Genomic DNA, 26,259 nt, shown 5'->3' with positions numbered 1-26,259 from the left:
TTATCATATCACTCCACACTCTTCAACTAGGTGTCGCCCAACAGCAGTATTCATCAACCAGATTGTCAATATGACCATTCTAACCCATTCTTTATAGACTCCAAACATAAATCTAGAAAGTATATGCGCACACCGTCAACACGTTAACAGTCACATGTATACTGACTGGCGTAGAACTGTGACCACTGAGGAAAGTCAGACTACCTCTTTAAAGCAACATGCTGACAGTGAAACGGCTTGAAGGAATGCTCACAGCTCCTCATTGACACACTTTGGAAAAAAAACATGAAAAGCAACTTAAATACTCGAAAGACAACCAAGAAAGTCCTGGCAGGATAAAAGATACATAATTAGATGAGTACCAAGATTTCAATCCAGCCTTCTCCGATGAGAGCACCATCGAGACTGCCAAAAGGAACATATGATTAATAACATCCTGCTCCCCTCAAGACACCAGCATTGAGTGCGAATCCTGCTATCATCTCCAAAGAGAATGAGATCGATGATACCCTGCAAGGCCGAAGGACTATGACCTCATCCACTAGAGGGGAATACCACCACTTGAAGCCTGAGCACATCAAAGACTATTCTGTATTTGTTTGAACTTTTGGTGGGATGTTATGTAATGGCATCTGACATTTGGCTTTGCCCGGCTGCCATCGGAGCGAACATCAATTCAGACATGCAAGCATGCATGCACACACAAGTAGTTGATGGGTGACGTCACAGTTTGATAAATAAAGAGACCGGACCCTGTAATCAAGTGGAAACTGTCCAATGGCACAACCTCATAGTCATGTCTGTGCATTCCTCTCTTCTAAGTATCACGCTGTGAGGATAACAGCACATAACAGGCAGTGTGGTTGTATGTGACATTTTGTGTATATCAAGGCCGATTGTTCTTTCCTGGGGGACATAAAGACAGTGTTTTATATTGTCTCTTAGCGTGGCTCCCTTGTGTTAGTAGTTGGTGTATTCTGAACACTGAAGTGTTCAGGGCAATACATTTAATGTCATGTTACATGTAATCTCTGTCAGCTTGAGGGTAGTGTCTATATCCAGGGTTTTCAACCCTTAAATGGCAAGCTACTGGTAGCTCGCCTGTGGCTTGTGGCTATCGCGGTTAATACCCAGAGGTTCCTAAGCGCGGACCCGGGGATCGAACCTGTGTTGCTCCATGCCGTCTTGCTTCCAAGGTGAACACGTTGCCCCTTGAGCTATCCTCCCTAGCGCGGACCTGGGGCGTTTTCCCAGTAGTTCACTGTCAGTATAGACAAAAACAAGCACTCTGTGTTTATTTTGGTGTCTAAGGTCGTTGGGCCTCTTCTCCTGCAGGATAAATAATAATCAAAAACTGTTCACGGTGGGAAGGTGGGGGGATGTAGCTTGACCGAATGGTGGGCAATACAATGAGTGAATGGGAAATGGGGGTGTGGCCATTGTCACCAAGACTTACAAATGCTGGATGATTAGAAAGGGGAGTGGGGCATCGTTTTATTCTCCCTGTGTGTTCTCAAGATTTGTTTACATTTGTATTACTTTTTGTGCTGGTAAAAGTAAAGCTACAACTGGAATCGTTTTTTGCTCAGCGTGCGTGGGCTTGTGTGTGTCTGCAGGTGTGTAAAAACAAGAAACGATCAGTGTGACTCCCTGTTTTAAAGAAACAAGGTCAATTTAGTTGTACGTGTTGCTGTTTATAATAAAACTGTGATTTTTTATTTATTTTGTGTTTGAAGACGCCAAGCTCTCTGCTTTAAGGCACTGGTTCCTCAAGTGCATTAAAGGTGAACATGGAATTTGCTATGATATGGGGAAGTCCACCTCTATGCATGTTCCAATACAGGAATTCAAGCACTAATGGCAATTTTACATTTAAGTCAACGTGGAAAAGTACTGGCTGCAAATGCATTCTGGAGCTTGTGCACCTACATTTATAAAGCTAAACAGGAATGCAAAATGACATGTGCTGACAATGTCGGGACTTAAAGAATATGATTTCTGTTTCAGCCTATGTTTTATGAAACAAGAGTATTAGTGAAGTAATTAAGTGAGAAAATTAAGCAGTGGTGTGGGTGTATATACATATATATGTTGATATGCATAGGATTTACATAGCTTAAAACTAGCTCCTAAGTAACAGAGCACTGTTCATAACAAGGTGAGGGATACAAGAAGAGAGAGCCATGGAATGGGAGAAAAATGTATAGGTTTAATCCCCTTTGGGTATATACACAAACACATAGATATGTGGAATCTGTATGCATATGTTCAACCTTTCATTACTGGGTTGAAATGGTGCAATTTATCAGCATGTTGGCAAATAACTGACCAAAACACCATACAATTACACGTAATTCCATACGGCAACACATGGAAAAATCCAATAGATGCCTGGTCACCAACAGTAAACGGGAGCCTTTAACAACACATGTTTATGATGCCTTTGCACACAATGTGCCAGCACTGCCTCCATAAACGATATATTGATGATGGCAGTGCCCACAATAAGTCTTCACTGTCACTTATATCACGTTTGTGATGCTGGTGCCCTCAATTTGTCTAGGCCATGCAACAGAATCCATGATTCTTGCAGGGAGAGGCAGTGCTACCGTTTTCTCTGGAGTACTGCCTCCTTCATAAAGGGTAGTAGGGTGGCTGATCGCCATCCATTGTGAACGAGTCACCCTTTGCTACAAGCATACTATGTTTGCTCAACATATTAATATAACTATTAATATATTGTCTGGTTGCGTAGTTATAGGTATTTTGCAGGCTAGCAAACAAATTAGTCTTTGGCTTACTTTTCCTTGGCTGAAATCTGTGATCTGGCAAATGAGCAATATCCGTGAATTGGGGATGTGCTAAAGTGGTGGTTGATTTCATTTTTTTAGAGTGAGTAACTTTCTTTAGGCTGAATGTTTTGAAAATCTTAACAACACATTGGGCCTCATTACGAGTGTGCCGGTCAGGTAACAATGGTGCCGTTAAGCCTACCAGCAACGTTGTTACCGGACCGGCACACTCCGAGTTCTGCGAGCGGGTGCCGTCCTGCCCACCAGGTCAGACCTGGCGGGCGGGACGGCACCCGCCCACAGACTTTGAAGGAAGCACCGTTACTGTTGCGTACAGTGCCGGTGCGTCCGTCCGCCCCATTCCCATTGAGTCCTACGGGACTCAAATGGGAATTTACGATTGCCGCCGCCTGACTTACTGGACCGCAGGGGCTGTAATGCCCCAGTCTTTCCGGCAAGTCAGGCAGCAGTAAATCATTACGAGTCCGGCGGCCTGCCGGTTTTACCGGCACGGCTACTGCCGGACTCGTAATGAGGCCCATTGATTGAAATCCTCCTCAGATTGTTTTTGCATGTGCAGTCCCAAATTAAATGTATAAACTACCCTTGTTGAAATCATCATGAATGCAGAAATAGGCCTATCCAATAAAACGGAAAATATGTTCCATTTCCATCCAGATTAGGAGGCTGTTTTTTGTTTTCTTCAAGCGTGAATAGAAAGTGTGCGTCTTAATCTACAGTTCCCAGGTTACAGACGAAAAAAGGGTAGAAACGTTAAGAGGCATTTTGCAACAATGCACACAAATTATGAAAACTGTTTTCTCAGAGGAAGCTAAACCAGGCATAATTATTTCACAACAAGCAAATGTTCTTTTGTAGATGATGCAATTGTGAAGGGAGCGAGCATGGACTCTCGTGGCTAAATCTGTTTCATGACATATTAAAAACTTTCCTGAAACCACGTCAGATGTGCAGTTAGTTGCAAAGGAGAACCCATGCAGCCGATGTAAATACCTACGTCCGTGAATCTGCCTTTTTCAGACATCAACTTCCAGAAATCAAAACTTTCAAAAGCATTTGGGTGATTTAATCTGAGTTGCTGTTTCAAGCTGCACACCAGATTACTGAGCACTAGTGGATAGTATGCAGTGTCAGCCTTCTCATTGATTGTCCCGATTGGTTGCCTACATTCTGATCTGCTTTATAGTTTTTATGCAACAGTTACTATTAAAGAATCATAACATAAAGATGTATTGAGGTTAATAATATAATGGTAAATGCATTTCTATAAAATGAGTAAATAAAGCGCCCCAAAAAATCTCCGTACTAATTCTCATGCTAATGAATACCACTACCCCAGTAGCTCTTACCAGTAGCTCCTGTCTAGTGACCATTAGCTACAAGCATCTCTTGATGAAGTAGAGGCTGGAGACCCCTGGTCTATATACTGTGCACTCTCTGTTCCGAGGCTACATACAAACTTTATGTCACGCTGTTGCAACCTACACTGATCAATGCATAATAATATAATGCACTTTGCATAATGCGTAACATTTTAGGTGAATGCAGAACCTCATGTGCAATAAAGATATTGTAGACCTCACAGCAAGTTGGCGGGTTAGTGGGCACAGCCTGCGCTGCTATCTCAATTTCCTACTGGATGTGCATTTAAATCATTCCAAAGCATTTTTATGTGAATAATATTTCATTGTGTAATACCCTGGATCCCTATATTATAACTGTACTTAAAATGATTCCATGGCAGCAAAGACCACGTGCCTATGGCATTATCAATGAACGTTTGTCCATGGAGATTTGATTAATTATGCTCCCTAAAGTGCAGTTATATTTCAGATCTGTATATGTAACGTTTTTGCCAAGGCTGCCTCTGTGCCGCCTGGTTTTGAAGTGACAAGCCAACCTGTTGAAGCCAGTGGGTGTGAGCAGTTAAATAATGCATTATACCTTGTGCACTTCTTTGTGAAAAACGTATAACATGGGGTTTAGAAAAGAATTTGCTGTATTATATACCGTTGTTATACACCAACACACTGATCGCTATTCGGTTGAACCTTGCAGGCCACTATACAAAAATTCATGAAACTAACAGTGGCCTAAAGCAAGGATGTGTGTTAAGGCCAATTCTGTTTAACCCGTTTACAGCGGATATGAGTTTAACGTTCCAACAAACTAAACGTTTTCTACCTAGGATTAATGGCGCACAGATACCGTGGTTATCTTATGCCGATGATATAATAATGTTCGATCACACGCGAATTGGCCTACAATTGATCTATAAATTCATTGGTAAAATATGCAAAGGCAAACGCAATGGTTATTAATATAACCAAAACAAAAATCCTGCGTTTGAGTAAATAAAATATTGGTAGGGGAACATGTGTATGGCGTATTCAAGATATCCCACTGGTAAGTGTAAAGGAATATAACTATTTGGGGTTTTCCCATTACAGCAAATACCAGGAAAAGGTAGTTGCTAAAGTTTGGAGAAAGTGGTTTGCCATACAACATTATATTGTGTATTGTGGGGGTTACAACATTGAAGGGTTACTTGAGATATATTGAGTGAGCTTATTATCCACAATACTTCACGGGATGGTAGCTTTAAAATATGAGCAAATCGCATGGTTAGAACAGCTTGAGGGGAAAGTACTGAAATCAGTTATAAATGTACCCAATTCAGTACCAATAGAGGCACTGCGACTGGAGTACGGGGTTACATCAATAACTACGCTGTGGTATGTCCAAATATTATTATATGCAAAATTCATGAGCAGTAACCATGAGTCCAACTACCTGTTCCAGCTAATGGGAAAGAGTACTGGTAATTCGGGAAAAATTAGTTTTATGGTGGAACTTACAAAATCAGCAGAAACATTGACAGAACAGCTAAATCTGGCTCTGTATGTGTTAGTATCAGACCCTAACTATGAGTTTAAAATAAAGAAGACACTGGCATCTATCAAACAATGTGGATACACTCCATGGTAATTCTTGTTATTATGATTTTTCTCAACAATGTTTTAGTAGTCATTTGCCTACCTCCTATTTGACTAAGATTTGTACCATTGAACTCAAACCTTTTGTCTTGTGTATGCGATTAAATATGTTGCCCACCATGGAGTTTATTGGCTCTTGGTCTAAACTCCCATATACGGAAAGAGTCTGTCGTATATGTTATATTGTGGTTGAAACTTGTCAGCACGTTCTCACAAGCTGTACGTTCTTGGAACTTCTTAATACACGTGGCTATGATAATCTTATTACAAATCTAAAAGAATGTTCAGGTGACCAATTGTGGTCCAATTTGTATGGTGCAACATCAATGGTTGTGGTGGCAGCAGCATATAATATATGGAGGGAAGTATTGATGAAGGTTAAAAAGCATCAATACGAAGTAGTGACTGTATGGTGGATATATTCCACCTGATCAAATATACTATTAAGGCGTTTATTTTTATTATCTAAGATGAGAAATACTGCAATGTTATTTGTATGAAATGATTATCAACAAATATAAATAGTAGACAATTAAGTGAGAAAATGACTTATAGTCATGATAAAATTATCATTGATGAAAAAAGGAAAAAGAGTCAAGCTATAAATAATATCCAAGTTTGCCAACCTTTTGATCATATAATTGCTGTATGTCGAATTAAAAACAAATATACAAATTGTGTTAAACAACATATACAGCAAAAAAACAAGAACAAAATGAATATATGATACAAGCCTTAGTGACCAAATCTAGTGCTTGTATGTGGGATTTGTTGCACGAGTGTGAAGGAATGAAAACCTCTTCTCATTCGATTAACCCTATTGATGAGCAGACATGGACAAAGCACTTTTCCGATTTGTTCTTTAATAAACTAGAATCATATGACCAAACAATTGTGCCTATAAAAGATCAATCGTATTCTGTAATAGATAATGGTGAAAATTGAAGATATCATTAAAATATTGAGCAATTCCAGAGCCCCGGGCCCTAGTGGCATTGCTAAATCCACCATCAAAAGGAATTTGGGCAGGTGGTCTGGAATACTACAACACATATACCACAGAAAAGGGAAAACTGGCAGGATACCTGACTCTTGGAAAGAGTCAATTATTCTGCCCGTTTTCAAAAAAGGTAATCCTCAAAACTATCGTCCATTGGCCTTGATGGATTCAGCGGGGAAGATCTATGCTAGAATATTACTATCAGAATTGAATAAATGGCTTAGAATTAAAAACCTATTAGATACCAAACAAGCAGGCTTTATAGCAGGCATAGGTACTCTACCTAACCTACACATTCTACAAGCCTTAAAGCATCAAGCGCTAGCTCATAAAACGCTGTTATGTATGTTATTTGTGGGCTATAAGCACGCTTTTGATTCAGTGGATAGACTAGCCCTGTGGGATAAGTTAAGAACAGCGGGATGTCCAGCTTTATTATTAAATAGAATTCAACAGTTTTACACAGGTACATCCGTAAGAGTCAAATTTAACAGGGATGGCCTGTTAACAGCTCCAATAAAAACAAATCCAGAATAAATTTGGTAACTTTTGGTCCAGAGCTATAATAATCTATTATAGAGAAAAGGTCATCCCGTCTATTAGATATGGTGCAACCTGTAAAATAATAAGTAAAGAACCGAACTAGACATTTTTGGAAGGTGTTTATTGGAAGACACTACGAAATCTAAAGAGTTTTCCAATGGCCATTATAAGGCATGAATTGGGTCTTACGTCTTACGTCACTGGAAACTTATGTCACTTGGCAATCTTTAATGCTATATGTTAAATGCAAGCAAGCGGATTGCTATAAAAACACAGTGATCACCTTATTAAGTAAGTCCCTAGGCACTGAAGACCTAAATATGATTGGCAAATGGGAGAAGAAATGTGAAACGTATATGGAAAATGCAGATATCGATAGTGATCTATGTATCTTCAATCCGAACAGGGTCAAGAAAATGCTATGGTTATATGATTGGAGAGAAAACAGAGAAAAATGCTTAATGTATAAAGGGTTTACAATGGGTTCTTTTACACAGAAAATTGTTTGTGAAATCGCAAAATATAGTCAAATACACCATAGTATTCAATATCGTATTACATTATGAGATTTAGATTTAACTTAATTCTGGTGAGAGAAACACACTTTAAATGTAAACTGGCAAAGAATGAACTTTGCAGAATCTGTAAAACGAATGAAATAGAGACACTGAAACATGTCATGTTAGAATGTGTTAAATTACAAAGCGAAAACTGTGAGTACTTTGAAAGATTTTTTAAAATGTACAGTAGAGCGCTCGCTTTGACATCTGTGCAGGGCCAGCTGATGCAGATTCGAATCCCGGCATGGACAAAGTCAGCCTTTCATCTTTCCGAGGTGGATAAATGAGCACCACACACCGTGGGTAATAATAAGCATCACTTAGATACCTGAGGATTCATAGCGCTATATAAATGCTAAATTATTATTATAATTATTATTATTATTACATTTTAAAAGATACAGAAACCGTGTGGCAGCAAATGTGTGAAGCCAGCAAAGTCTCCTTGAATATAGCAATACATAATTATTTAACAAAATTAGGTATATTGGATGTTAATTAGTAATACTGCGCTTGAGTACCAGATGTACATAAACTGTTAAATCATTTTTATTAATATAATTGTTATATGGGTCAGTGTACTGAAAATCGTTTTAAAAGCATAATACGAACTCTGTAATGTTTTTAATATATTTGAAGAATATGCATTCTCTCTCATGTTTTTAATGTTTACAATATCAATTGAAAAGTACAAGATGTTAATATGCATGTAATGTTTATTTAAAAAGTATTTGTAAAGTTGTATAATAACTAAAACAAATAAAGGTAAAAAAATAAATAAAAAAATGTTTGAAGTTATTATTATTAATTTGGATATAAATTGTTATTGACTGATTATTGTGCAAATAGTTTTTCAATCTGGGATAATTTTATTGTATTATTTTCTTCTTTCTTTTTTAAATGCTTAAAGTTTTGTATGGAACTAAATGCACAATAAAACAAAATAATGCATTTCAATGTGTGGGAAAAAAGGTGTTCCTTCCTTTATTTCCTGGGACCTGGCAATGCAGAACTGTAAAGGGAAGTAGGGAGCTGTGGCTCAGTAGGCAATCACAGGTGCTTAGTTGTATAGTTCATGTGCTGGATGACAACACACACTTCTCTACTTAATAGTTTTCTTTTGCCTCCCAGTTTACTCTGCACTGGAAACACTCCCAAAACAAGCGTAATGGGAGACTATTAATTAGGGGAGAACACTTTGAACCCTACTCTACTAATACTTCACCCATTAATGTTCTATAATGAGCGAACAGCTGTGGAGGGAAATATTTTCACTTTTCCTGGGGACTTCCTCAACACAATTCTGAATCACTCAAAGGTTGTTTTTTAGACTCTGTGAACCTGGTGTGTCAATTGACATGCTCGAACATACCTTTAATAGAATTAAAGTAAAATAGTAAAAGGAGGAGCGGCTCCAAAGAATTGCTGAGCTGCAGTAAGCCTTTGTGGGTGATGATCTCAGCAGCCTTTGAGAGACAGAGGAACTGCCAGAGGATATGATGAGTGACAACCATTGACCTCCCTTTCCTCGTGCAGGCAATTTTCTCCTCCCCTGAATGATGTGGGAAAGTCTCCTATTGCAGAGTGCACCCACAATCAGGGAGATGATTCTGAATCCCTGTTTCCCCCAAGACTTAGCATCAGACAACCTGTGATTTGCTAAGTGTCAACTTAAGAGCACTACCATACCCGAGGAGGATATGCTGTGTTCCTCCTACACATGTGTGGCCTTGAGTGAATCTTCACCACCTGAGATGAGTCCTCCTCCACCTGAAGCCATCTGTATGAACGCTGCACCCTGAGTAGACCTTAAGTAACCACAAGTGCCTGGAGTGCTATATCCTGCTTTGACTCGATCCTGCAGCGAAACAAGCAGCTCACTGTGTTCCTCAGGAGCTTTTCAGTATGCGTGCCACAAGGCCCCTAGCCATTGAAGGACCAAAGAGATAGCCATTTATAGTTTGAAGGGCTTTTTAGTTTACCCATGAGTCTAACCAGCTTTAATTCCTCAATGGGTTCATTTTCAACCTCAAATTGATGAAAACATCCTAGCAAAGAACTTTGAAATATGTTCGGCCCAGGGACACCATTACTTGCATTAGCTGAGTAAATGGGCAAAGGTGTTTCTGTTTCTTGGCTGGTTCATTCATAGAATTTCCATTGACCGAAATTGTCTTCTACTCCCTGTCAGAATTCAATGCCTTATTTCATGATTGTTGTAAATATTGTACATTATTTTAAAATCAATTGGAATGATTCTTCTTTTTACAGCTTCTGTATGTCATTGGAACTAAATCATACAGTTCTTAAAGTTATACTAACGGTTTTGTTATTACTCCTGAACTCAGGAATGTATTGTGTGCTTATTAGTTTCACGGCCTGTTGCTGTCTTCTCAACACCTACTGCCACATTCAAAAGATTCTCTTGAACCCTTACTCAAATAAAATTCTCCGGCATCCTAGAATTCTAGGGATAGGACTGAGTCTCTGCCATTGGTCCATCCATCTGTTATAAGACCTAGACCTGCATGTCTGTGGAATTCGGAATGCCACCCTTCTAAACTTCCATGAGGTTGCATACCTGACAAGGAAGCGGAATGTTTACAAAAGGCATAGTATAATTTATTGCGTTCGGTCTTATCGTAGGACATGATCCAGAACCCATGTAACCTCTCAGCAGTCAGAGTAAGATGTTTGGCTAAATGGTATCTTTGGCTGAGGACGGTTCAACATTATTATGCGTCTCTCGGTTGATCGCTGATAGGTTCAACTCTAATGTTGGATATTCTGTGTTCTATCACTCTGCGGGCTCCAAGTCCTGATTGTCATTTTGTTACCCTACCCAAATTAATTAATGAATACATGTTTTATGACACGGTTAGAGACCAGTCTCTAAGTGCGGGACCATGATTCAAACCTGTGTTGCTCTGCATTTTCTTGTTCCAAGACAAACGCGTTGCCATCCTTCTGACCCCTATACGTGTAGTGGTCTTGTAACCACAGTTTCTATGATATTTGCTACTGGTACAGTATTGAGGGAGACCATAGATGCTTGCCTTTTGCTTTATCAATAAGGATGTGACAATTGCTTACTTTAGCGAGTTGGTTATGGTACCATTAGAAAGCAACCCCATTAACAACAAATCAGAACCCGGGGGTCTCCTCCAGCCAACACATACACATAATACTGGCATAATACATAATACTTGCAAACCCTGATCGTCTGTCTATGCCTTGTCACAAACTTTCAAAACATCTATACACTTCAATAATATATAACAGATATCTCTTCAAACACATTCATTTTATCATTCATGCCACTTAAAAAAGGCTCCTGATTGTGAGCTACAAAGGTCATTTTTATGTCCGCACAAGGCATTAATATTGGTTTTGTAGAGGTTTTTCTTTTACAGACACATTTATGTTTGAGAACCATTTTCACTTCGGACCATTACATCCAGTCTTACATCAAGCGAATATAGGTCAATTATCAGCCCAGCAAATTTCCGTTTTTTCTTTGAAAATCCTTTTGGCATTTGGTCTGGAAATCAGCAAGGATATCGGCCAAGCCTTCTTTTGTCAAAGAGGAAGGAGTGTCCTCTTTCCTCAGCCCTTTGCTCTGTTTAGGAGGTGGGTGTGCTGTGTGCCTATTTCCTTATTTGCTATGGATAAGCAAAAATGGATGTACCTTGTTTCTTTGTGTTCCAGAGTCCTTCCCTCTCCCTCTCTTCTGGGAAAGATTCATGGACGAGTGGTATTGCAGACTAGAACTCTGCTAAGTGCTGCAGTACTATAAATCCTCTGACTTCCCCAATGTTGTTATCTTCAGGGTACGTCTAATTAATTCAGTTTACAAAGACTCATGCATTTTGTATGCTTAATCTATTAGGCTTGATCTGTTACTTCTTACTTCATGTGCACATTTTCTTTTCTTGTGGAATTTGCACGTCTGGGATAGGCCAAACGTACATTTGTGTACTTGGAGCTCCCAACCACGTAGGTGCACTAAGACCCAATAGCTTGTCAGCTTGTGGCAGATGACAAAGTCTCTCCACGTACCAGATGATGTCTGTATTTCTTTGTTCGAGTAATTCTCTTTGGTGTCCTGTGAACCACCAGGCCTCCAACTCTGCTTAGTGCAGAAAAGTCTATGCTCATGTACAATCACGGATGCTTCAGTAACTCCACTTTTCTGCCCAAACATGGACTTCGCTTAATCGACTTCTGCATCCATGCACTCCTTTGACTATTGGTTTAGGGAATGGGGATGTTGCTGCTATTTGCTCATTAGGGCCCTATGCTGTTATGTATACTTTTGCTGAATCTGTTTCAGATCGGTTCTCCTCCAGCCAGGATCACCTCAGGTGGTCTGCTGACAGGCACCTCTACCTCTGTCTTTCCATGTTGTATTTCCCAGGAGCTGCTTCCTATCACCAGCTCCCACTCATGCACTAATTTGCTTTCCTAACCTGAGGGCCAGCTGCAGTTTTGAACTCTCCATTGTTCTTCTTATGCTGATTGATTCCAGAAATGGGGGTGCTGTGCTGTTACTTAGAGTATTTATTCTTCAATCCTACACCATAGAGTTAGTCATATTGATGGGGGTGTAGTGCCCATCTCAATTTCTAGGCCAATCAAGATGCATCCCCTCAGACTTCCTGCATCAAAAACTCCAATTATATCAGAATTGCTGCCATCTTTTGCCATGGTGCTTCTCGAATTGCTTGGGTGCTCACAACAATCACTGGGTGCTACTTGATGGTAAAATGAGGGTCCTGTTTCTTTCGTGTAGTATTCAATTCAATTCTTGGTTTAAGCATTTTCTCGTAACAATACCTATTCAGTCCCTACATTTGAATGAATGCTAGCACTCTATTTTGATTTTGAAGGAAAAGGACAAATTGCGTTGCCGCCAGATGAATGGCTTCCACAAATGCATACACATTCATGACAACATCTTCAGAGAAATGATTTAAATAAAACAGTTTTTATTGATAAAATCATATTTTATGGATGAAGTGGAAGAGCTACCCGATGTCTCTGGCAACTGGAAGTCAAATCCACATGTGAAACTACCTGATGTGCAATGGTACACGTCGATTTTTGAAGCAGATCCAAATCTTCAAATGCTCCTAAGTTATAGCTCTTTATAAGGAAAGTCTTAACAATCGGAACTCATTTTTAGCTGGCTGCGCTGTGAAACACAAGATGGGAAGAAGCTCAGAAATCAGAGAATTCCAGCATACAATCCTTTTCTAGGCAATCACCAATTAATCAAATTATATTCAGAGGCATTTCTCTGATGCTCGATTGCCATTAAGAATTGGGGTGATGTTCTTTTTACCGCTATACACCTGCCTATGCTGCAGTAGCAAAGGAACCTCAAGTTTCAGTGACTCAGTTGCTACAGTTGATGCAGCACAAGATAAGCCTCCTGGTTTGTTTACAGGTACCCACTTTCATACTAAGGATTCCCAGACACATTTCTCCTGCATAGGGAACACATAAGGTGTTGTGGTTCTTCTTGGATGAAAAACATTTCTCCTACCAAGAAAGTTACAATGCCAATTTAAGTTAAAGAGAGTTGCCATATTTGTACATGAGTTGGTTGGTTGTGGAAGGCAATCAATACATTATTAGAGCATAGAACTTTGTTTAAGACATTGAGCATTGGAGAGTTTTGGGAGGTTGCAAGAAGTTGAACAGCGATGAGTTGTAAGGAAATGAGAAGAAAGTCAGAGATGGACAGGAGAGGAGTGAATGAGCAGGCCTGGTTGATTACAATATGTTCCATCTAATTTCTAAGTTGGTGAGAGTGGGAGAAAGTTGTGAATGCCAGCAGTATGGCAGGTTTGTGGGGGTGAACTATGTTTCAGTGATTCTCTTAGCAGAAAAATGGGGGTGGTGGCAAGGATGTCATTTCATCAAAATGCCAGGGTTAGCGGAAATTACATCATACGACCCTTGACCTCCAATGACATCACAGGAAGTGATGTCATTTCAGCCCACGTCAAAGTGATATCACGGGAAGCGATGGAACACAACCTTTCACGCCGTGACAAAATAGGAAGTGGCATCACATAGCATTGTTCCTAATTACAGTACGAACAATATGGTTACGATATCACTATAATGCGATATAGATTTCATATAAGAATGTATCGCCATATGTATCGTTAAGATCAGTGGGTATAGGCCGATATTGCCAAATTACTGTGAATGCAAGCAGACTTCCATGGCCAAATGATAATGATGTGTTATTATATAGCACTCACGCTTAAGCACTTTTTATAGAACAAATATACATACAATATCACCCAACGTGTGTTCGTACTCATTTATCGACCTCAGTAGGATGAAAGGCTGAGTTGAGGTGTTTAAGAACAGACTAAATCAGTGACTCACCCCCTGAAGTGTGCCTGAAATAACCCTTTAATGAGTTTATCCCAGGAGCTTGCATTTACTTTATTTTTAGGGGTAGCAAGGGAGACCACAGGGGTAGCAAGGGAGACTTCAGGGATCACAGCTGTGACCCCTGGCGACCCCAAAATGACATCCCTGCTTGGTGGGAGACAAATAAGTGAGCAAGGAAAGACCTTTTGTTGCAGAGTGATTTTGAATATCATAGTCCAAAGGTCGGATTGAAGGAGGGGACAATGTCAAGGCAATAGGGAAGCCATGGGCACTAAGCAATATTGCCACAGGTAATGTAGGCAGAGTCCCTTTTGCGAGTAGCAGAAGGATGAAAAAAGAGGTGTGAGAATGTGGTGGGCAGGTGCAGTGGATGAACCACACAGTGTGCATGGAAGCCTATCGGAAGGATAATGATATTTTGGTGAGTAGGAAAGCAAAGATTTAAATGTGCATTGAAAGGATGGATTAGTGGATGCAGCCCTACAGATAACAGCAAATGATTGAGTAATTGGCTAGTAGTAACAGTGTCATGATAGGCCAGCTATGATCCACAAATTTAAATGAAAATATCAACCAACAGCGTAAATCATAAACCAGTTATGAACCCTAAAATCAAACTATAGGCTGGTAGTGACCATCAATATAACACACGAGGCTAGATATTCATAGTCAGATACATCGCTTACAGAAAGCCTCAGATCTCTAACTCCAATGCCATAATTCTCATGGCCAACCTATGAAACAAGCATTTCCTTAATCCAGAACCTACTCTTGCTATACGTTTTTGCATGTGGCTTTAGTAACTTTTTAATTCTTCTAGTAGTCTGCAATTAAAGTCTGGTGCAGCCTACCCATGCAACAACTGGTTTAAATGCTATGTGAAGGTTGGACTCGGGAAGGTGGGATGTTGGTGTATTACATTCTTTATTTCAATTATCAGTACCAAATGCACCTCCTCGCTGGGGCCCATGACTCTGGGATATAGTATTTTTGGTAATTTCCACATACATTTAAATTCCATGCACTCTTCTGTGACTTCAATTATTGCCACTTCCCACAGTAAATACAATCCTGCTATGTTGCAAGAAGCTCAAGTCAGATGTTGCTCTTTCTAACTGTAAACATGTCTGCCATTTTCTGTGAAAATCTCTGAAGCAGTTAAGTTTTATGTTGGGAAACAGTGGTGTATTCCATGATAGACATCACAGGGCCATATAATACTTCTTCAAGCCATATTTAAATATTACCACTTTGTTGTTTAAAAGAAGTTCTAATCAATTTTTCTACTTATTTTCTTTTTTATGTATGACATGTTGTCCTTCGCAGGACAGCCATGCAGTGATCTACCATATGCCAGTCTGATATCTTTGTGACTTGTTAAAAACAAAAAAGGGAGGTGGGTGCATACTGTCGGGCCAAGTTTGTGTACTTTTTTTATACTAAAAATGAAAATTCAACATTCATTACAAAGGAACTCATTATACTAAACCCTATATCACACAGTAATCCTTGGTGCTTACATATATTTTCATCTTAAATCTGTTAATTCACAATTTAGGTAAAATATTTAAACAATGAATTGATATTTGTTATTGGAAAAAACAATTTGTTGTACAAAACATATTGCATTTCACCATATGTACATACACCCAACTCTATACACTGCATTCATACCATGCTTTTTTTACAAGTTAATTTGGTCTTTTGAAAGCATTGTTGGTTGACTTCTATCTGCCTACAGGGGTCATTTCCATACATTAAATGCCAATTCTACCACAGAGGTCAACATATGGTCAACAATCTTGTTTATGATGACAAATTAACACCCTATGCCATTGCTTCCATAGCACCACTTAATTGAACTTGCCTGTATGTAAGGGTATGAGCAAATAAACACAAGGTCCCTTCATTCCTCAATAGTTTTCAACCAAATCATGAGTCATTCAGCAGGAGTGTTATTTCATTACCAAGCACACTTTGTGGACTTCTTATACACGTCACACGTAATCCCATTAATCCAGTGGGTCCAATTAAACCTCATCCCCGGTCTTGTTTTTCAAATTTTCCAAAAGTGGATCAACTTTTCGAGAGCCTAAATGATCACAGCAATTAACTCACATCTGGTCAATGGTAGTATCCTATTGCAGTATTTCTAAGATCTCATTCTCTGCTATTGGCTGCTTGACAGGAATGCCTAATTTGAAGATTTGTCATTAGAACTCATTAAGATATCTAGGGGAGCCATCATTGTCTCATATGACCAGAACCATGATAAAAACAGAAGAAACAAAAAAGAATAGAGACTACAACAAAAGACTTGCCAGCAGGAGTTGTTGGAGTCCTAAGCAAGTTTTAATTTTCCAAGCTGTGTGTGGCCCAAGAGAAACCAGAATTACAGTGTGTGTGGAGACTGGTGAATACTTTCCCATATCTTAGACTAAAGCAGTAAGCAGTATCAAAGAGGCATGGTGGCATCCTCATTCAGTGGAGTGGCAAGGTGCAGAGCTGCCAGTGGGATGCCAGGGTGAACAAGAGTAGTGAACAGCTAAAGAGCCTGGGCCGCTAAGATTACATGGGTAGTGGAGAGATCGACTAAGACAGAGAAGTAGTGATCAGGAGAATGCATAAAAAGTCCTATTGCAACACCAAAGACAGGCACAAAGTATGTTGATTTTTAACGAAGAACTTGTGAGAGTCAGTGTTGAATGTGGGGATTGAAGTGAATATTTATAATACTTCCGAGGGTAAGTTGTCTGGAGAGTTAAATACATGCAGAAGTGCTGCACTATTGGAATTCAAGTCCATAGTTCTAATACCTCTTAGGGAGAGGTTGTGCACCAAGTCAAGGAAACTGGAAAATGATTGCATTTTTGGAATTGAAGTTCCTATCCCTAATTCCCCTATGTTGTCCATGTTCCCCATAGCTCTGAGAAAGAGGCTGTCTGTAAAATCATGCAGGTCGACAAACAATATAATTGGAACCAAAACCCAAATACCCAGATTAAATAGAGAATGAGATTGTACACCCAACAACCAAATATTATGTTCTAACACCAAAGTTCCACTGAAATTGAAGAAGAAACGAACACACCTGTGGCCAGTGACCACACCAGCTTTTAAGAACCAGACCACCAAACATCAATAAAACATTTAATCTGTATGCTTGGCCTTATATCATCATTTTATGAAAAAGCAAACCGATTTTCAATGTGGCTTATGCTTGTACATTATAAAACGTGTCCAGTATGAGGGGATTGCATTGCAGTATCCTCCTATATGGTGTCCTCCCTTCTGAAAGAGACTACCTTTTATATTGCTGTTACCTTCAAGAGACTGCCCTTTGCAGGACTGTACAATGTCAGGGTCAAGTTCAAGCATATACTGTAAGTGAGTTCATACTACTAACATTATTCTTTTGTTGTTGCTAGAATGCACCCTCTGAGACAATGGGGGTCATTCCGAGTAGGGCGGTAAGGGTTAACGGTCACCGGTAACGAGACCGGTGCTGTTAAACCCTTATCGCCCTATTCCGAGTTCCCTTTGCGGGTTGGTACTTAACGCCTGCTTTTTGCAGGCGTTAAAAAACGAACCCGCAAAGGGACCTTGGAGGTAATTACGGTACCGTAATTTATGGTACCGTAATTACCTCCTTCCCCATTCCCATTGAGCCCTATGGGGGCAAAAATGGGAATGGGGAAGGGCCCATGGTGAATGGGGAATTACTGCCCCGCCAACCTTGGAATGGGGCGGTAATTCCGCCATTCACCATGGCGGAGTTGGAAAAATACCGGCGCCATGGTTAACGCAAGGGTCGGAATGAGGCCCAATGCATTTTGAGGGATTTTTTCTTCTGGGACTGTTCCACATAGGCTTACCTCTCAGAAAGTAAAGTTGTCTCTTTAAGCCTATGTGTACAGAATGCCTTTATAAAACAGAAGCATGTTTAATTTTCATATTTCATTATAACACCACATTTGAGCTATGTATCAACACATGCATAGTCTCTCACAATGAAAGTAGGAGCTCATTTGGCATTATATGTATTCAACATAATGGTTGTGTTTTTTGTCTAGAATTTCTGCAAATGAATGACACATCAACACAGATACTACTAAAATCGAGACATAAAAGGAACAAGAGACAGGTAAGTGATGGGGAGCATTTAGAGTTACAGTAATTTACAAATTCCACATTTGGTCATCTTGTAGTTAACAATATTTAAGGACATTGAGCTGCATTATAAGAACTGTCATTTAGCAAGTTTATGTACTATGATTATTTTGGTGAATTCCAAAATAAAATAAAACAAGATTAGCATATTTTGGGGTGCTGTTTGGTAAAGTCAAATTACAAATCAAGCACATTAAAAGGTAGACTATAGCATCAACAAATACATTTTAAGCCATGGGAGCGACAAAATGTATATAAGCAGCGATGTACTTATCAAATACAATTTTGAGAGAGCATGTAGTAAGCGTCCCCATCAGGAAAGGTTCTTAAATCAGTTATGGCTTACACAATAGAGGCATCGGAATGGTATCAATTATCAGTAAATATGGCACATCAGATGCTTGTTTTTACAATTTGTTTTAATGAAAATGAAGAAAATACATCACTGTATATACATTAATGGTAGCCTTCCCCACGTACCTTCTGGATACATTTTCAAATTAGAACTTTTGCAAATAAGAACAATGCATTAACTGCATAATCAGGCAAGAGTAGTGGCAGTGGCAGAATATGTTTGGATTACTTGACATGAAAGAAAGGATGATAATTGCTGATGCATAACTTGTATTAAAAATGATTAACCCTCTTGTAAATTGTACATTTTCTAATGCTGTTGATTAGATAAAGCCTGTTTTTCTTTGTACACATTATCGACAACTCGCTGTACAATGGTCAAACTGTTACATGTTAAGGCATGTACAGATTCATTCTTATTCACAAAATGCCTGTGTTTTTTTCCTTCAATTTCCAGAATAGACTTTGATATTCTTATCGCAGAGTGGTAACAGACTTTGATTTAGGTCCAAAAATGCAGTGTTGTGTCCTTGTATTTACCTTCTTTCTTATTTCAAAGAACAATTTGGGATTTCACATGTAATTTCCAGAATGCAGTGTTTTACCATTGTATACATTAGCTCTCCTATTCAAACAACACTTTTGGACTTTCCCTTCAAATCTCAGAATACAGTGTTTTACTCCTTATTTACAATTTCTGTCTCATTCACAGAATGCTTTCAAACCTTTCCTTTACTTCCTAGATTGCTTTGTTTCCTTGTAAATATAAGTGCATTCTCTCATTGAATGCTTTGGTACACGACTTCCCGGAATGGAGCAATGCATTCATATTTGCATCTGCTTTCTTGTTCATTGAACAAGTTGAGACCCCACTTCGCAGAATGCAGCATTTCCTTAGCATCTGTCATCTATTAAAGCAATAGAATCCTTAACGTAAGCCCTGGGGCATTACCAGACTGGTAATGCCCCCTCTCTGAGGGTTATACTGCTACTAATACCCCAGCACATTGTACCAGGGTACTAATAGTCATTTTTCTCAAGTTGCGAAATGGTGTGAAAGCTGTTTCTCAAGTCGAGAAAAAAAAGTAAAATAAATGGTCACCATGGATCAGGGAGAAGGGACTACGTGGAGTCCCTTCTCCTTTGAAGGAACTACACGTAGTCCCTTTTCTCTTTCCATGGTGGCCATAAAAAATGCTTACAAAAAGTAAACAAAGAAAATGGCCACCAGGGAACAGGAGAAGGGACTGCACGTAATCCCTTCTCCCTTTCCATGGTGGCTAATCGCATGGCAGAGATGTGCCAGGAACAGTCCTGTTCCTGGAGCCAATGAGGGACAGAGCAGCACAAGTAATTGGGTTTGGGGTAGGGAGGAGAGCAGATATGTGGAAAAGGGGAGTCTGGGTGGGGGGAAGGGGTAGCGGAAGCAGATAACAAAAATGCATGTTTGAGAGTGTGCTTCAAGGAGGTACTCTGTGCTATAGACAAAACATTGCACAACTGATGAGGGCCAAAACCCAATAAATCATTTCCAACACCATGCAATGTATGTTAAAGATGTACTTACAACTCATAGGATCAAGGAATGCAGAACGATTTGTTGACTCTTGATATTTTTACTGAACTTTAAGGTCAAACGGATACCGATTTTCATAGAAAATACAGTTTGGCAATTTGAAAAGGACAAGACTTGGATTCTATGCAGTAAGCTTTTAATGATGTAACCTGGGCCCTCAAAGAGAATGCCAGGGCCACATGGTGAAGGGGAGACAGACTTTGAGTTGCAGTACGGAAGATTCTCATTAGAAGGATTTGCCTACCATGAGGCTGAGACTCAATAGGTCCTTTCGCCTTTCAGTGTGGAGGCAGTGTCCTTGGCCTATGTCTTTGCCTGTTCCCAACAAGGGAATAGGATAAACAGAATGATCAATGATCTAGTTGTCATTGTGATCCCAATAGCAGCACAATTATTAAGATTACTTAGCCTCACAGACTTTTTCAGAAGAGATCCCTGATGTATTCTCCAATTAATCACCAGCGGTTCAGCATGTCTTACATTAACCTCAGTGCAGTGTTATTGATTTCAAGCCCCTACCACTGACTACACTACCTCTCAACTCCTGGCCCTCTCCCGCACCATGACACAGATTCAATCCCAACCGCTGACTAGTCGTAATGACCAGGTTGAAGAACACCAACAGTTCCCTATATTTGAGTCCAAACCATGCAACACCACATCTAGAAATGCTAGACTAAGGGCCAGACTTGCAAAACTATATGAACCACGTGCTAGAACGCTGACCACGTCAAACCGTAGCAAGACTACACCCAACAGGGGCACAAAAAAACCACACAGCCTACACCTGAGGACACAGAATGCCCTCACGCACACCTCTGCCACAACTCAAGAAATTTCATGTACACCCACATCCACCACCCTCCACTTAAAAGGCGCTTTAATTAACGCCAGATCAATGATTGCCCATGACATTGAGATTGCTGATCGCATCTGTGGGATGTATTTACCCATGCATCCGAGCCCTACCTCAAAACTGTGCAGTACTGACATGGAAAACATCATGATGGCCAGAGCTTCCCAGAAAATGCACAGGGAAATGCATGAAGAATAGGCTGCCACTCATTTTTGCCGATGTTATGGGCACAGAAGGGCACTGCCTAAAAACCCCATTGGACTACCCACACAGTAGCCTGAAACCATTGGGAATGGAAATGCTGATTGCCAAAAGCCACCTAGAATTGTGGGGAATTCATTTCTTAAATCCCAAAATGGGGTGCAGTACCAGTACTCACCACTATCCAAAAGCCGGCATTTTAAAACAATACCAGATTTTACTTTTTGTAGAAAACTGAATAAATGAACCCAAGGCAAGCCAAAGAAAGACTTACTGAGAGGTGGATCCAACGTAAAGTTATATTCTGAAGTGACTTGAAGGTTTATAACAAGACTGGCTGAGCTGTGGATTTCAGCAGTTTAAGTAAATTTGGACTGAAAGACACTAAAAATCTAAATGTTTAAAAGAAATGAGTGACCTACTTTTGAGTGTCACATAGGTTGCAATTGTTTAAATGTCATAGTTTTAAACTTAGAATCGGCATTCTAGCTGCATATGTAAACATTGTCTTGACTTAAACTGGGGAACAAAAAGTGACATTTTATCTGAAACCTGGCTTAAGGAACTGAATTCTGCCCACCAGCCACCCCCATCAGGAGTGAAACTTGAGTCACAGCTGTGTTCCCAGGCCTATCTGCCTTTTGCTGGCCACACTAAGGATATGCCATCTCTCTGATAATTGAATTAAGGGGAACCCCCACAGAATACAGGAGCTCTGAACAAAGCCCTGTCCTGACTCAGGCAGATGGTTTATTGCAGATGCCGTAAAAGTAGCTTCCTCCTGGAAGTAAAGGGGAGGAGCACTGCCTGTGAGAGCAAGCTGGCTTGGCAGAACTGGAAAAACCAGAAATTCAACCTTGTGCTGGGGGAAACCACACCCCTTTGGGGCCAGAACATAACTCTAAAAAGATGGATCATTCATAGAGCGGACATGTGAATATTTTATAAATGATACCATAATTCTTGTGATTTTTCTGCCCACATTTTAAGAGGTTTTTAGAACCGGTGGCATGTTCAGGGGGGTTTTAGCGGAAAAGAGGATATTACTCAAAATGTGGGGTAATGTCCGGTATTGCAAACCAGTTAAAAAGTGCAAAATATTGCCATTTCTGAATGCAAGCTCCCAGGAAGAGCAGAGTTTGAACAGGGTATACCTCCTGTGATATGTGAGGGGTGCGTGTAATTTTAAAACAATATGTACCTCTGCAAATATGTATTTGGTTCAAATCTAGATTTGTGTGCAAGTTGACAGGAGGAGTGGACTTTCTGCAGGCTGTAAAATGACATCACTCTGACACAATTTAGCTCCCCCAATCAGGGGAGAAATGAAAGTTTGGCCAATGATAAGTGGAGAGGGGTAGGGTCTAGTGATGCTGCACACACACCCATTTTGAAAACACATAAAAGCAGACAGACAGGACGGATAGGGACCTTCAAATCCATTTGCAGCTGGAAGCTCTGCCGGGAAAATCCATACTTTACCTCCCTCAACCTTCAGAGAGCAGACATAGAGACTTCAAATCTATCAAATATCCAGAACCAGAAACCTAGACCAGACCAGCAGAGCAGAGCTGATCCAGACCACTGTTAGCAGAACCAGAGAGAGCTGACCCAGATCACTGTGAAGTGCAGAGACCAGAGTCCAGTCTAAAACCTGACCAGATCCGTGGCGAGGCCCATTTAACTCAAGAATATAGTGTGAGTACCTAGAAAACTGTGCAGAACCAATCTCTTAGTTAAAATAATATAATCCAAGCTATTTTAATCTAAGTAGAACTGCCTCCTAACTGTCACCTGTCATTTGTAAAGCTGTCACCTGTCATTTTCTAGTTGCAAGCTGCACTTGTCTTTTTGAACTTTAAAATTTCAAATCTGAAAAACGACCTTTATTTAATCGCTCATATCTCCGTGACCGTTTGTGCTAGAGACTTTCATCTGGAAGCTGAGATCCTAGGCTTTCCTAGGACCCCAAAACGATAGTGATAGTCCTTGTAGTTCCTCTGTAATCGCACCAGACGCATTCGCGAATTTTGCCGCGATTTGAAAATTTCTCCACTTGCAAAAGATAGCTGCTTTTGCTTTCCTCTGAAAAAAATCGTTTGCCTCATAAAAACTATCCCTGTATCATTGCTAAAGTGAGCCTGGACTAATATTAACTTGATACCACTCACCCTGAACCTCTAGAGGGAATTAAAAGCATTTTAGCATATTTTTCACTTCATTGCCAGCACATATAAAAGCATTTTGGGCCTGTGTTTAAAACTCCGATCTGTAGTCTAAGCTTGCTGGGGTGAACTGAATTACATTTGATTGCATTTCTGAGAACTGTGTGCCTTCCTTCCATTTCCTTGCATAGCATAAAAGGGGGGGGGGTGAATTGTCCAAGAAAGTGATTACATTGTCTTTTGCTGAAATCCTATCAAGTTATTTTCTGTACTGCATTTCATTCCACATTGCATCCATTTGAAACCATAAAAGTATTGTTGCTACCTTATCCATTTCATGTCAACTCCTTAGTGATTATAAAGAGGTGTGCTAGTGCCAGATTCTCCGTTGTTAATCTTTATCATATCAGATTAAGTGTGCTATTCAATTATTAATTTATTATAAAGCGTGATATAATATATATTGTTTAAATTATCAAATAAACCTTTAAACTTGCAAAACAGAACTACTTCTTGGCTCAGTGGGGTCAGGGGGATTCCAAGGGAGGGGTGTTATATAGGGGTAGTCATCCAGAACGCATGAACTGGACATAAAGATATATCAATAAGGGTTTTCATTCAGTATTCTAGACTAGGCGTTGACTTGGCTGTAGTGCTGAATTGAATCCTCTTACACATCCAGACCGAAAACCTTGACTTCTTGGCCATCACGGAATCCTGGCTTCATGCCGCTGCAGGACCTGGTATCATGTTAGCTATCCCAAATGGTTATACCATCCTAAGATCAGATAGAAGCGAAGCCCGTGGAGGCGGCATAGCCCTTATTGTCAAATCTAGCTTATCTACCAGGCTAGCTCCATCTAACGACACTAAATCCTGTGAAAGTCTTACAGCCAAGCTAGTTATTAACAACTCTCAAACCCTCACCATCCACTTGATTTATAGACCTCCAGGCCCCATTGGAAACCTTCGAGAAGGACATTTCTACTATTCTATCTCACAACCTAAAAAAACATCACAGGTTACCCTTTTAGGGGATGTCAACCTGGGTTTCAACGACCTAAATGACCCTCATGCAAGTAGTGGCTAACCTACTCTCTGTACTAGGCTTCCCATAAAGAGTGCTTCACCCTACCCACAACAAAGGTAGGATACTCGATTGGGTGGCAGACCACAATTGCAACGCCTCCATCCTATCGATCTCCCCACAAATCTGGACAGACAACCACCTTATAAAATTTGCTTTAGAAACCAATAGACCTATTCCTACCATCGCCCAGCTAGCACCACCCATCCCGAAAAGGAATAAGAAAAACATCACCCCGAATAATTTACTCCCACTCATCCTTCCCACACTTAATTCACTACCAGACAATCTGGACCCTGACCTCTAGTAAATGAGTACAACAAAAGTATGTCCTCCGCACTGGACTCAATTGCACCACTTAAAATGAGACAAAGCAAACCCAAAGCCCACCTCAATTCTTTGTACACCCCCCACCTGAAAACACTTTGTACCAAAAAAAAGGCAATGTGAAGTTGCATGGAAACTACAACCCTCGTGAGAAAATAAAAGCATGCTAAGGGATATATCTATCCTCTACAAAAAGGAAATACTGTCGGCTAAACGGGAAACCTACAATGCTAGAATAGCCCAAGCCAACTCTAGTATGAAGGAACTCTTCATCATCTTAAAGGAAATAGAATCTCCCATCCCAGTGTCAGACAACTGTGTCAAAGACAAACTATGGTGCACCAATATTCAGCAAGCCTTGGCTAACAAAGTGACAACACTCCAATCCAAAATTGCCAAGAAAAAATCCTCACTTAGTCTGGATACCATGCCCAAAATAACTATCACCCCTCCCAAAAACAACATTGACACTCCTCGTTTCAAGTTCTCTAAAGTATCCATTATTGAGACTGAAAAAATTATACTGTCACTCAAACCATCAAATTGCCAGTTAGACCAATGCCCAGCCCAACTGATAAAGAACACAGCCAGAGACCTGGCTCCCTTCATCTCAAAACTTATCAACGCCTCCTTCACAACAGTGTCTATACCAAGTAACCTAAAAGAATCTTGGGTACTCCCACTGCTTAAAAAACAGACCCTAGACCCAGCCATACCTACAAATTACCGCCCAATCACCACCATGCCATTCCTCCTAAAAATCATAGATAAAGTGGCATACTCACAAATACAGAAACACCTAGAAACTAATCACCTGCTAAGAGTACGGCAGTCTGGCTTCCGTCCTCGGCACGGGACCGAAACAGCCCTTTTAGGCCTAAAGGCACAAATCGACGAGCTGAGGGATCAAGGGAACCAGCCTTACTCCTCCTTCTGGACCTATCAGCTGCATTCGACCTCGTCGACCACAAGGTCCTTTGTAGGCATCTGGACATGGCTGCGCACTTCTCTGAAGAAGCCACAGCATGGATCCAATCCTTCCTTAATAATAGGACCATGAGAGTCTTCTCCTCCTCAGCGACAGCAGACTCCATCCCCATCACATGCGGCATGCCCCAGTGATCTTGTGTTTCTCCCACACTCTACAACATCTTCACGAAGCCCCTTTTCGATGATCTGGACCTTCTTGGTATCACC

General features: G+C 40.2%; 1 protein-coding gene across 5 annotated transcripts in view; it reads left to right on the top strand.

The window, feature by feature from the left end:
- The window catches only part of ADAM22 (ADAM metallopeptidase domain 22), a 1,877,697-nt gene that overhangs the window by 1,037,197 nt on the left and 814,241 nt on the right, over positions 1 to 26,259 (top strand). For all 5 annotated transcript variants that reach the window (XM_069648369.1, XM_069648368.1, XM_069648372.1 and 2 more), the window contains exon 8: positions 18,400 to 18,470. In XM_069648369.1, the coding sequence (XP_069504470.1) occupies positions 18,400 to 18,470 (71 nt within the window). The remainder of the gene's footprint in view (positions 1 to 18,399; positions 18,471 to 26,259) is intronic.

Source organism: Ambystoma mexicanum, chromosome 2q (genome assembly GCF_040938575.1).
Source record: "Ambystoma mexicanum isolate Mex_15411 chromosome 2q, UKY_AmexF1_1, whole genome shotgun sequence".
Taxonomy (NCBI): domain Eukaryota; kingdom Metazoa; phylum Chordata; class Amphibia; order Caudata; family Ambystomatidae; genus Ambystoma; species Ambystoma mexicanum.
The sequence above is the reverse complement of the archived record's forward strand: the minus strand, read 5'-3'. Positions and strand labels throughout refer to the sequence as shown.